Genomic DNA, 13979 nt, shown 5'->3' with positions numbered 1-13979 from the left:
GTGGAGACAAGAGGATCATGCAGGTTCAAAGCCTTAAGAGACCCTGTTTCCAAATAAAAAATGTAAAAAATAGGTCTGGGAGTGTAGCCCAGAGGTAGAAGGGTTTCCAGGAACCCAAGTACCACCAAAACAAACAAACAAAAAAACTCCACTGAACAGCAGAGTATGCATTCTTCTCAAATACAACATGAAAATTTCTAATCAAACATGTCTCAGTGAGTTTAGAAGAACTGAAACTACACAAAGCATGTTCTCAACAATAGCAAAAAGACACATATTCTACTTCCCTCTTAAAGGAGGAAGAAAAAAATTAGAATAGCCACACCAATATGGGTTGGGAGCCAGGTGTGATGGTGCACGCTTCTAATCCCAGTACTTGGGAGGCTGAGACAGAAGGATCCCAGGTTCACTGACAGCATCAGCTATTTAGTGAGGCCCTCTGCCACTTAGTGAGACCCTATTTCAAAATAAAGAATGAAAACAGGGCTGGAGGTGTAGTTCAGAGGTAGATGCCCAGGGTTCAATCCCCAGTACCACAAAAAAGGGCAGGGGCTAGTGATGAGAGGCTTGTGTGGGCAAGGCCCTAAACAATGAAGTTGAAATAGAGTTATAATGACAGAATCTGCTTCTGAATTTTACTCAAGAAGACATTGTGGCTGGGGATGTAGCTCCATGGTAGAATGTGATATAGCAGGTGCAAGGCCCTAGGTTCAATTCCCCAGGCCACAGAAAACCCAAGATGGAAATAGGAAGCCTAGGAGCAGATTGTTTCACTTAAGAGTTATACCAAGCATTCAAAGAATTAACATGTTAGAGGTGGGCGGGTAGCACATGCTTGTAATCCCAGTACTTGGGAGGCTGAAACAAGAGGATTGCAGGTTCATGGCCACCTTCAACTCTTTACTGAAGCCCTCCACAACTTAGCGAGGCTCTGTTTCAAAATAAAGAATAATAAATAGAGCTGGAGGTGTAGCTTGGAGGCAGAATGCCCCTTAATTCAATCTCTAGTACCACACACAAAAAAAGTATTAACATGTTAGACTTCAATGCAATGAAATCAATAATCACATTAAATTTAAACAGCCTAGCCAGGCAAAATTGTGCTTGCTATCATCTCTGCTGCAGGAGGGTTGCAACTTGATGGCAGGCCTGGGCAACAAAAAAGGTCCATCCTAAAAAATATTTTTAGCCGGGCGTGGTGGCGCACACTTGTAATCCCCGGGCTTGGGAGGTGGAGACAGGAGGATCACACAGGTTTGAAGCCAGCCTCGCTGGCTTGAGACCCTGTTTCCAAATAAAATATAAAATAGGTCTGGGAGTGTAGCCCAGAGGTAGAAGGGTTCCATTCCCAGTAATACAAAAATACATATATATTATATATATACTGAAATTCTCCAAAACACTCAATAAGCAGAGACTCAGAGTACATAAATGAAATGAGTAGAAATAAAAGTATACTCTTACAAGGTTCTTATTCATGTGATATAACTCCTGACAGTAGACTTTCTTTCAGGGAACAAGTTATTTCTCATATCGGGAGACCCAAGTAAAAGCCTGAGAGATCTACCGTGGCACTGAGACCTCAACTATACTAAGTAACAAAGAAACCTTTGCCAAAACAAAGCCAAATCTTCTTCCAAAAGTTCCTTTAAATGCAACTGCAGTTTAGCAAGAAAACTCATGAAAAAGATTCTTTAGGCAGGAATGCAGTGATCAGAGCACTGTCACTCTTCCAAAAACTCAATTAAATCACTCAGGAATTTTAAATAGCAAAATCTACTGGAAGATAAAACAGACAGGCTGGGCAAGGCCAATTATCTATAGCTCTCCATGCCCTATTAACTCACACCCAATAAGGTACCAATTAAGGTCAGTTGGCTGCAACAAGAAATACAGTGAAGATGTTCCATAGCTGTTTAAGATGCAGGCCAGGGCTTCCTGTGACTGGGCAGAGAGGCAGATGCACAGGTGGAGCTGTGGGCAGAGAGGGATGTAAGCCAATCCTACCGGTGTCGCTCTAAGGAAGAACAACACACACCCCAGATGGAGCACAGGAACCCAACAAGAATATACTGAAGAGGGAATGAACCAATGAGTGAACAAAGAAAAAAAAATACAGAGGGAAAAGCTAAAATTACAGCTGGGCCAAAAGTAAAGGAAATTACTGATAAAAAGGAAAAAAAGCATGGTGGCGCATGCTTGTAATCCCAGTACTTGGAAGGCTGAGACAGGAGGATCACAGGTTCATGGATGACCTCAGCTACTTAGTGTGCCTTCTGCAACTCAGTGAGACTTTGTTTCAAATTAAAGAATAAAAAATAGAGCTGGGAGTATAGCTCGAAGAATGCCCCTGGGTTCCATTCTCAGCAACACACACACACACACACACACACACACACACACACACACACAGAAAAAGAAAAATTAAAATTAAAGAAGAACCAGGAAAGCAATATATCATGGTAATCAATGTGGAAGCAAGTTAGCAAACGTGTAGAGAGTAAACTGCTACAGAGACGAAGGAAACTGAGGCCAGCCGTAGCCTAAAACATCAAACCATAGTAGTACATGCCTATAATTCAAGCTAACTGAAGAGGCTGAGGCAAGAGGATCACAAACTCAAGGAAGCCTCTGCAACTTAGCTAGACCTTGTCTCAAAATGAAATAGAAAGGGCTGGGGGTATAGTTTAGCAGTAGAGCATCCCAGTAACAAAAAAAAGAAAAGAAAATTTCTTCTTTTGTGGTACTAGGGGTGGAACCCAGGGGCAGAACCCAGGGGCTTTTCTACCTCCAGGCTACACTCCCAGACCTATTTTATACTTTATTTGGAATCAGGGTCTCACTAAGTTGCTAAGAGCCTTACTAAGTAGCTGAGGTTGGCTTTGAACCTGTGAGATCCTCTTGTCTCAGCCTTCTAAGTGCTGGGATTGCAAGCATGCACCACCACGCCCAGCAAAAAGTATTTTGATAATACTTCAAGAATACAAGGCAGAAGCCAGGCATAGTGGCACATGCCTATAATCCCGTACTAGGGAGGCTAACTCAGGAGAATTGCAGGTTTGAGGTTAGCTTCAGTAACTTAGCAAAACCCTTAGCAACTCAGCAAGACTCTGTTTTAAAATTTAAAAAAGGGGTGCCGGGCGTGGTGGCGCACGCTTGTAATCCCCGCGCTTGGGAGGCAGAGACAGGAGGATCGCACAGGTTCAAAGCCAGCCGCGCTGGCTTAGGAGACCCTGTTTCCAAAAATAAAATAGGTCTGGGAGTGTAGCCCGGAGATAGACGGGCTTCCAGGAACCCCAGTACCACCCCCAAAAAAAAAAGGGGGGGAAAGAGTATAACTCGGAGTTAGAATGCCTCTGGTTTCAATCCCTAGTACCACCAACAAAACAGAATAGAAATGGAATACACACTGCTTTAACCAACAGCAAATACTACCAATACTGAAGATCAAGTTACCTTGAGAATTAAATTAGGAATAACTACCATTTATTTCCTAGGTACCAGGTATTCTGTGCTAAGCATTTATTTATGTTAACTCAGAGCAATCTGCAAAATTAACCCAAAAATCCCAACTCAAATTAAACTGATATGAAGCATGACTAGTAGTGTCTGTAAGTAAGATGGCTTATGCCTCATCAACTCTAATGTGCTCTATCTAAAAGAAGACATGCTGCCGGGCGTGGTGGCGCACGCTTGTAATCCCCGCGCTTGGGAGGCGGAGACAGGAGGATCGCGCAGGTTCGAAGCCAGCCACGCGCTGGCTTCGGAGACCCTGTTTCCAAAATGAAAATGTAAAAATAGGTCTGGGAGTGTAGCCCGGAGGTAGAAGGGCTTCCAGGAACCCCAGTACCACCAAAAAAAAAAAAAAAAAAAAAAAAAAAAAGAAGACATGCTAATGATAAGGAAATAGTCCTGCATGACGATCAATAGAACATCAGAGAGAGAGAGGAAGAAGCGTAGTGTTCTCCATTGCTGTCTACAGTATGAGCGAAGCAGGGTCAAGACAGGAGTTAAGTCACAAGAGTCATGTTATTATAATTTAATGACACTGTCCACTAGTAAAATCCAATGGACTTTCCTTGCCCCAATTCCATGCTAAAACAAGCTTCTGATTATAATTTGCTTCCTATATAGTTCGGTTCATAGCTTAGCTTCTAATGAATCAGTTTTCTAAGCCTAACCATCTCTGAGTATTCTAACAAATCACAATTTCAATCCTAAAAATTCAAGAACCATAGCCGGGCGTTTGTAATCCCAGCGTTTGGGAGGCTGAGACTGGAGGATCACGGTTTGCGGTGGAGACAGCCTCAGCTACTTAGTGAGGCCCTCCGGAGGTCAAATGCCCCTGGGTTCCATTCCAAGACCCGCAAAAAAAAAAAAAAAAAAAAAAAAAACCATAACCTGAATTTTATGCCTATACAAGGATATTATGAACTTCTAGGAGTAGGTCAAGGTCTCGAGATTGTCTACCTTGCTGGGCATCTATTCAAACCATGATAGTTTAAGTAAGTAATTAGACAAGTCAGTGTGTCATCTTCTGAAACTACAAACAAGGATTTCTCTTAGTACCACCACGCTGCACCAAGTGCATCCCTATATTCTAAAGCAGCCACCTGAAAGGAAACGAGTTTACTCACTATCTGCTACTGAGGAGGATGTTCATTTATCTTCTACAGACCTCAGTCAAACACTTTTTTCCGAAGTAAGACACAGGTGGAAAATCACTGAAGAGGGTTATAAGTACACTGAAACTCAAGCCTTCTAATAAGGTAAGTACAAAAAACTCCTTAGGAGACTTACCTTAAAAAACATTTCAGCACAAGGGAAATATTAAAGAATAAATCAATCCTGCAGAAGACCAGAGGTGAAGTAAAAAGCACGGCTTCTAACTTCTGCAAGGGACAGGGCCAAAGAGGATGTGGAGGAGCGAGAAGTAACCGTGCGCAAGCTCCCTGACCTCTCTGGGCCTGAGGTAAGCGCACCAGATAACCCCTCACTTCTGAGGGGCGAGGTGCCACATGCCTGCAGTCCACTGACTGGGGAGACTAAGGCAGGGGAATTTGCAAGTTCGAGGCCAGCCTCAGAAACTCTGCGAGACTCTGTCTCAAAATAAAAAATAAAAAGTCCTGGAGTGTAGTTCAAGGATATAGAACTCAATATCCAGTACTTGGAAGGCTGAGACAGGCGTATTCCAAGTTCAAGGCCAGCATCTATATTTAGGGAGATCCCATTTCAAAATAAGAAATAAAAAAGGGCTGGTGGCACACAAATGTAAACCCAGTACTTTGAAGATTGAGAGTAGGATCACAAGTTCAAGGACAGCCTCAGAAAACGAGTAAAACTCTCAGCAACCTAGCAAGACCCTGTTTCAAAAAACAAAAAGTTAAAAGGGTTGGGGGTATAGCTCAAAGGTAGAATGCCCCTCTGTTCAATCCCTAGTACCACAAAAATATAAAAGGGCTGGCGGGAATAGCTCACTGGTAGAGAATTCCTGGGTTCAGTTCCCAATAACAAAACAAACAAACAAGATTAGAAGAATAAAAATTATAACAACAAAAAAAAGCTTACGTGTTTCTTTCATATCTGAGGGTTTCTCGGATGGACCAGGCAACCTGGTACGGTGAGGCCTGCTCTGAGTCCTCCAGTTCCTCTCCGCTTTCTTCAGACCAGTCCAACCCTGAGGCAGACAGGGATATTACAAGTGAGAAAAAATGTACTTTTACTCAAGATTTAGATTTAAAAAAAAGGCTATCCAAAATACATAAGTCAACATCAGCAAGTACGATCATAATGTGGATACAATGTCTCCTGATGATTTTCATTTCTAGTCTTACAAAGATATCAATAATGAATGTATGATAGACACTCGGGTTTTAAAAAGATGGGATTATAACAAAAAAAGACTACGTTCTAATCCAGGGATGAATTTATCAGGCGTTTCACCAATGGAATAAGAAAAAACATGAGCAAGACAGAGAGTTCAGGACACATGAAAGATAAAAGTTTTCAAGTATCAAAATATCATATACTAAAATGATTTCAGAAAAATACATTCAAGAGGGTGAGAAAAGAAGTCTAATGAATAGTCAGGGAGAAAAAAGGGCAAAAGGTGAAATGGAGTTATTCAATGCTTGAGCAAAGAAGAGCCCTAGAATAAATGATCAAAAGCAGACATACTCCACTCCGACTCCAATACCTTGGGAGGACAGGGCTCACAGGTGAGAACTCGCAGCCATGGAAGGGGAGGGTAGGTGGGCAATGCCTGATTACTAATGAAGTTTGGGATTTTTTTTCAATTCTTCTGAAAACTTTGCAGTCATATTTTTGTACTCCATTTTGTAAAAATTTAGATGGGAGAATATAGAAATATAATACAAGCTGGGCATGATGGCACACGCTTGTAATCCTAGTATTTGGGAGACTGAGACAGGTTCGAAGCCAGCCTCAGCTACTTAGTGAGGCTCTCAGCAACTTAGTGAGACCCTGTTTCCAAATAAAATATAAAGTAAGTCTGAGAATGTAGCCCAGAGGAGGAAAGCCTCTGGATTCCATTTCTAGTACCACCAAGAAAAGAAACGAAGGAAGGAAGGAAGGAAGGAAGGAAGGAAGGAAGGAAGGAAGGAAGGAAGGAAGGGAAAATACAAACCATGCTTTGTTCTTCTTTAAGTGCCATAAATTTTAATGATAGGATAATAACTAACTTTTTTTTCTTGCAGTATTGAACCCAGGGGCATTCTACTTCCAAGCTACAACCCAAGCCCTATTTTTTTATTCTTTATTTTGAAACAGGGTCTCACTACATTGCAGAGGGCCTCACTAAGTAGCTGAGGCTATCCACACACTCATGATCCTCCTACTTCAGCCTCCCAAGTACTGAAATTCCAAGTGTGCGCCACCACACCCAGCAATTATTAGCTTCTGACATAAAGATTTTCCCCTTTTATTTTATTTTTGTGGTGCTGGGGATGGAACCCAGGGGAATTCTATCTCCATGCTACACTCCCAGCTCTATTTTTTATTCTTTTTTTTTTTTTTTGGGTGGTACTGGGGTTCCTGGAAACCCCTCAACCTCCAGACTACACTCCCAGACCTATTTTTATATTTTTTTTATTTGGAAACAGGGTCTCTTAAGCCAGTAAGGCTGGCTTCGAACCTGCGTGATCCTCCTGTCTTCCCGCCTACCAAGCAAGGGGATTACAAGTGTGCGCCACCACGCCTGGCCTATTTTTTATTCTTATTTTGAAACAGAGTCTCACTGAGTTGCAAAGGGCCTCACAAGGTAGCTGAGACTGTCTGTGAACCACAATCCTCCTGTCTCAGCCTCCCAAATGCTGGGATTACAAGCGTGCGCCACCACACCTGGATCTTGAAGAAATCTTGATATACAGATACTGCATAGCCCAAAGAATAGCAGTATATGGGACCTAATAACTTTAATATACACATATCACTATGAAACTTACTAGAGACCTTGATATCTAGGATTTGACTTATATCTTCCTTCTTGAGAATCTCAGAAAAAGACTGTTCTCATTAGGCATTTATATTAAAAGGACCTCACAGACTCCATAGTTTAAATGATTTTACATGTGGCAAATAGGAAAATTAAGAAATGAAGCCGGGCGTGGTGGCGCACGCTTGTAATTCCAGCATTCAGGAGGCTGAGACCGGAGGATCGTGGTTCGCGGACAGCTTCAGCTACTTAGTGAGGCCCTCTGCGACTTAGTGAGGCCCTCTGCGACTCAGTGAGACCCAGTTTCAAAATAAAGAATAAAAAATAGGGCAGGGGTGAAGCTCGGAGGTCGAATGCCCCTGGGTTCCATCCCCAGACCCGCAAAAAAAAAAAAGAAGAAAAAAAAAAAGAAATGAGTAATTGAAACAAAAACTATAAATGCTTAAAATTAAATTACATATTGCCACCAACAGAAAGAAGCTTCAAATCTAGTTTCAGGATGACCTTGTAGTGTGTCAGGTCAGCTAGACATGGTGGCACACACAGTACTTGAGGATTGCAGGTTCAAGGCCAACCTTAGCAACTTGGTGAGGCCCTTCACAATTTATTAAAATCCTGTTTCAATAAAAGAATAAAACAGGGTTAGGGGTATAAGCTCAGAGGTACAATGCCCCTGGGTTCCATCCCCAGTACCACAAAATAATAATAATAACAACAACCACCTGTCGGGTCACAGTAGGCATAATGGCCCAGTTCTGTTCTTAGTACATGGGAGGCTGAGACAGGAGGATTCCAGGTTTGAGGCCATCCTCAGCAACTTAGACTCTGTTTTCAAATGAACAATAAAAAGAGCTAGCACTGGGAATATAAATGGCAGTAGAATGCCCTTAGTTTCAATCTCCAGTACCAAAAAAAAGTGTCAGGTCACCTTAAAAAACGACTATATAGCAAGGTACAGTGATGCATACCCATAATCCCAGCAGTTGGGAGGTTAAATCTAGAAGATTGCAAGTTCTAGGTTAGGACATATTAATTTAGCAAGATCCTGTTCCAAAATAATATGTGGCTAGGAGTATAGCTTGCAGGTGTAGCAACACTGGGTTCAATCCCCAGTAAGACACACACACACACACACGATGGTGACAAGTATATTCTTTCAACTCAAACAATAATTTGTAGGGAGAAAAATAAGCAGGAAACAACTGATTATAACAGCAACCACTTATAAGTGATATGTACCTGGGTGTAGTGGCACATGCCTGAAATCTCAATACTTGGGAGGCTGAGACAGGAGAATCTCAAGTGCAAGGCCAGCGTTATCAACTAAGCAAGGCGCTCAGCAAACCAGCCAGGCCCTATTTTATTTTATTTTATTTTATTTTTAGCCGGACGTGGCGGCGCACGCTTGTAATCTCAGTGCTTGGGAGGCTGAGACAGGAGGACTACACAGGTTGGAAGCCAGCCTCAGCTACTTATTTTATTTATGGTGGGCAGGGAACCCAGGGCTCTACTCCCAGACCAATTTTTTTCTATTTTATTTGGAAACAGGGTCTCACTGAGTTGCTGAGAGCCTCACTAAGTAGCTGAGGCTGGCTTCGAACCTGTGCGATCCTCCTGTCTCAGCCTCCCAAGCGCTGGGATTATAAGCGTGCGCCACTATGCCCGGCTTGAGACCCTATTTTAAAATAAAAAATAAATAAAAAGGGCTGAAGAATGACCCAGGGCTCAAACCTCAGTACTAAAAAATTAAAAAATTAAAAATAAGTGAGACTTAAGGTGCCTTTAAAAAGCGAGAACAGGAGTCATCTTGTTTCTATAGACTGACAGTTAATGACACCTACACTTTTTCTGAAAAAGTCAAGATCTAAATCAGAAAACTAAGATGGAAATGTTCCTCCGACTATAACATTAATTATCCGATAAACAAACCTCTGATCTGGGATTCATTACAGCCAGTTCTAAGGTAACTAACAGGTACGGCCAACCCAGACAGGACTGTAAAGGCTAATCACAGGACTAAGCTTTTCTTAATACTCCTTGCTGACATGAATACAGATGTTTGGTTATAATTGTACATTACGATTTCTGATTTCTTCAAAATAACCTTTATTAGATAAAGTCTTACGCTTCTAATAAGCTTGGGTTTAAAAATGTAAATCAACAGCCATGGTGGGGAACCCATGTAATCCTAGTACTTGGGAGGCTGACAGGAGGAGCATAGGTTGGAAACGAGCATCAGCAATTTAAAGAGATTCCCAGCAACCTTGTGAGACCTTGTTTCAAAAATAAATAAATAAGCCAGGGGTGGTGGCGCACGCTTGTAATACCCGCGCTTGGGAGGTAGAGACAGGAGGATCGCGCGGGTTCAAAGCCAGCCGTGCTGGCTTAAGAGACCCTGTTTCCAAATAAAAATATAAAATAGGTCTGGGAGTGTATCATGGAGGTAGAGGAGTTTCCAGACACCCCAGTACCACCAAAAATAAAATAAATAAATAAATAAATAAATAAATAGGCCTGGGGGTGCAGCCTAGAGGTAGAGTGCTTCTGGGTTCAATACCCGGCAACCACCCCCCAAAAAAGTAAATAAATGGAATATTTTTTTACCCTCAGTTTCACTCTGTTCAAAACTGATAGTATATCAGACCCTAACACCACACAAAATTTCAGTTGTAAAAGCTAAAAATTATCAGCTTCCACAAATAAAGTTATAAATTAAAATGCAGTAGGTTAGTCCCAATGCAGTATGGACGGCTTCAGCTACTTAGTGAGGCCCTTTGCAACTCTGTGAGACCCTGTTTTAAAATAAAGAATAAAAAATAGGGCGGGGAGTGTAGCTCAGAAGTAGAATGCCCCTGAGTTCCATCCGCAGACCCACCAAAAAAGTTTAACTGTATTATTAATCCAAAATATCAGTTTGTAAAGTACACTCTGCAGAACCCCAGAGGTCCCTGAAATACTCTCAAGGAAAGATTCCCTGGCACTATATTCCTAAAAATACTAAGATGGCCTAATTTTTTTTTACTCTGTTGACATTTACAATGGTAACGGTTGACGCCTTAGTATGGAATCCAGACAATCCAATATACAGTGGTACTAAACTCTACAAATCATTTTATTTTTCATACCACGATCCACTGTGTTTAATTTTTTTTTTTTTTTTTGTGGAAGTAGCGATTGTGACCAGGGATATTCTGCCTCTGAGGTATACCCTCAACCCTATTTTGTTTTATTATTTTTATTTTTGTGTGTGTGGGGGTACATTGAACCCAGAGACATTCTATCTCCAAGCTTCATCACTAGCCCTATTTTATATTATTTATTTTGAAACAGGGTTTCACTAAGTTGTGGAGGGCCTAAGTAGCTGAGGCTGGCCATGAACTGCGATCCTCCTGTCTCAGCCTACTAAGTAATGGGATTACAAGCACGCAGTCACCACGCCAGGCTTCTCCTTCCTTTTTTTTTTTTTTTTTTTTGTGGGTCTGGGAATGGAACCCAGCGGCATTCGACCTCCGAGCTACAGCCCCAGCCCTACTTTTTATTCTTTATTTTGAAACCGGGTCTCACTGAGTTGTGGAGGGCCTCACTAAGTAGCTGAGGCTGTCCGTGAACCACGATCCTCCGGTCTCAGCCTCCCGAATGCTGGGATTACAAGTGTGCGCCACCACGCCCGGCTTTCCACATCCTATTTTAAAACAGGGTCTCACTAGGTTTTGGGGAGTCTCGCTAAATTGCTAAGGCTGGTCTTAAACCCGCAATCCTCCCGTGTCAGCCTCCTAAGTACTGAAATTACAGTATGCATCATCACACCGGGCAATCTTTTTTTGGTGGGGTGGGGGACTGAACCCAGGTGCATTCCACCTCCAAGCTACACCTCTAGCCCTAATTTTTTATTCTTTTTTTTTTGGGGGGGGGTGACAGTACTTGGAATAGAACCCAAGGTCATTGTAACTCGGAGTTACACCCCCCAGCCCACCCTATTTTTTCAGTCCTTTTTATTTTTGAAGCAGGGTTTCACTGAGTTGTGAAGCCGTAAGTAGCTGAAGCCATCCGGTCTCAGCCTCCCAAATGCTGGGATTACAAGTGAGTACCACCACACCTGGTTTTAATTTTTTACTCTTGCCCAGTGTGGTGGCGCACGCTTGTAACCCCTGTGTTTGGGAGGCTGAGACAGGAGGATCGCGCAGGTTCGAAGCCAGCCTCAGCTACTTAGTGAGGCTCTCGGCAACTTAGTGAGACCCTGCTTCCAAATAATAAAATATAAAATAGGTCTGGGAGTGTAGCCCGGAGGTAGAAGACTCTGGGTTCCACTCCCAGTACAATAATAATAATAATAATAATAATAATATAATAACCTTTTATTCTTTACTTTGAAACAGGGTCTCACTAAGTTGCAAAAGACCTCACTAAGTTGATCAACTAGCTGGCTTAGACCCCGCAATCCTCCTGCCTTAGCTTCCCAAGTGCTGAGATGACAAGGGTGCGCCACCAACGCCTGGCTCTGGTTTTTTTTTTGTTTTTTGTTTTTTTGTGGTACTGGGGGTGGAACCCAGGGGCTTTCACCTCCGGGCTATACTCCCAGCCCTTTTTTAATACTTTATTTGGAAACAGCGTGTCACTAAGTTGCTGAGAGCCTCACTCAGTACTGAGGCTGGCTTCGAACCTGCGCGATCCTCCTGTCTCCGCCTCCCAAGCGCGGGGACTACAAGCGTGCGCCGCCACGCCGGCCCTGGTAACTTCATAAAACCCTGATCATTGGGGAACATGACTTTCTCTTTTTGTTCTTGTACCGGGAACCAGTGGCGCGCCACCTCTGTGCTGAACCCAACCCTGTTTTGTTATTTATTTTGAAATGGTCCCATTAAATTGCTGAGTCTCTCTCAAAATTGCTGAGGCTGGCCTCAAACCTGCAATCCTGCTGTCTCAGCCTCCTGAGTCCTGGGATTACAGGCCTGTGCCACCACAGCTGGCTGACTGAGTTTATGTTTTTCCAATATTCTGTTTATCTATGGGATGTGCACATAAAGTACCACTGCTGAACATGAAGAATTGAGTATGGTTATCTGAAGGAAAAGCTCTTGCGTGATTATTTTCTTTCTTTTCTTTCTCCCTCTCCCTCTCCCCCTCCCTCCCTCCCTCCCCCCCCCTCTCTCTTGGAATTGAACCCAGAGATTTTCTACCCCTTAGCTATACCCCCAAGACTTTTCTTTTTTGTAGTACAAGGGACTGAACCAGGGGCATTTTACCTCTGAGCTACATCCCAGTTCTGTTTTATTTTATTTGAAACAGGGTCTGGCCAGGTTGACGAGAGTCTTACTACTTGCTGAAGATGTCCTTGGACCTGTGATCCTCCTCCCAAGTATTGGGGTTATAGGCATGGACCACCATGCCCGGCTTATTTATTTATTTAGTGGTACTGGGAGTGGACCCAGAGGCTTTTCTACCTCTGGGCTACATTCCCAGACCTATTTTTTTTTTTTTTTTTTGTACTTTATTTGGAAAGGGCCTCACTAAGCTGCTGAGAGCCTCACTAAGTAGCTGGAGCTGGCTTCGAACCTGTGCGATCCTCCTGTTTCAGCCTCCCAAGTGCTGGGATTACAAGTGTGCGCCGCCACACCTGGCCTTACTTTTTATTTTTGAAACAGGGTCAAGTAAGTTGCTAAGAGTCTTGTTAACTTGCTGAGGCTGGCCTGGAGCCTGCTATACACCTCATCCCAGCTTCCCACATCGTGGGATTACAGACATCATCATCATAAGCATATGATTAATTTAATTGCAACCAGAACAAGCTACTTTTGTTTTTATTTGAAAAATGACTGAGACAAATTATAAGTTTTAAGATAGTGAAACTGTCACTTCTAAGAAAATAACTGACTATATTTATTGTTGCCAATGATAAAATTGAAATTTTTACTTGAAGGTTTGATTTTTAGGGAACTTAAAATCACCTCTGAGAAACTGATAACTTCTCCACAGTATAAGACTGTGTAAAATCTTATATTTTATAATAAAATATGTTAACATTTAGAAAATTTCTATAAGTCTCTAAATCAGTACGACTCAGCTATAAATGACCAATAAAAGACCTCACAAAATAATACATGGGTAAAAGATTCAGCCGGGTGTGGTGGCTCACGCTTGTAATCCCTGTGCTTGGGAGGCTGAGACAGGAGGATTGCACAGGTTCGAAGCCAGCCTCAGCTACTTAGTGAGGCTCTCGGCAACTTAGTGAGACCCTGTTTCCAAATAAAGTATATAGCCCAGAGTTAGAAAGCCCCTAGGTTCTACCCCCAGTACCACACACACACACACACACACACACACACACACACACACACACACACGACCTACTCAGAGTATACAAGAGATCAATGCATTTGATATGACAGCATGGAAACTTCCTGGTATCCTTTCAGATTTCACATTGCAATTCATGTGCAAGAAATTACTATGCATCTGGGCATGGTGGCGCTTGTCTGTAATTCCACTACTTGGAAGGCGGAGAAAGGAAAACCACAGGTTCAAGGCC

General features: G+C 42.5%; 1 protein-coding gene across 1 annotated transcript in view; it reads right to left on the bottom strand.

Moving 5' to 3' along the window:
- INO80D (INO80 complex subunit D) overlaps positions 1–13979 on the bottom strand; it is a gene marked incomplete at its 3' end in the record, with an annotated part of 58324 nt that overhangs the window by 28721 nt on the left and 15624 nt on the right. Inside the window, exon 4 of the mRNA XM_080720018.1 lies at positions 5569–5677. Within this exon, the coding sequence (XP_080576144.1) occupies positions 5569–5677 (109 nt within the window). The remainder of the gene's footprint in view (positions 1–5568; positions 5678–13979) is intronic.

This window comes from Muscardinus avellanarius (genome assembly GCF_963383645.1).
Source record: "Muscardinus avellanarius genome assembly, chromosome: 2".
Taxonomy (NCBI): domain Eukaryota; kingdom Metazoa; phylum Chordata; class Mammalia; order Rodentia; family Gliridae; genus Muscardinus; species Muscardinus avellanarius.
The sequence above is the reverse complement of the archived record's forward strand: the minus strand, read 5'-3'. Positions and strand labels throughout refer to the sequence as shown.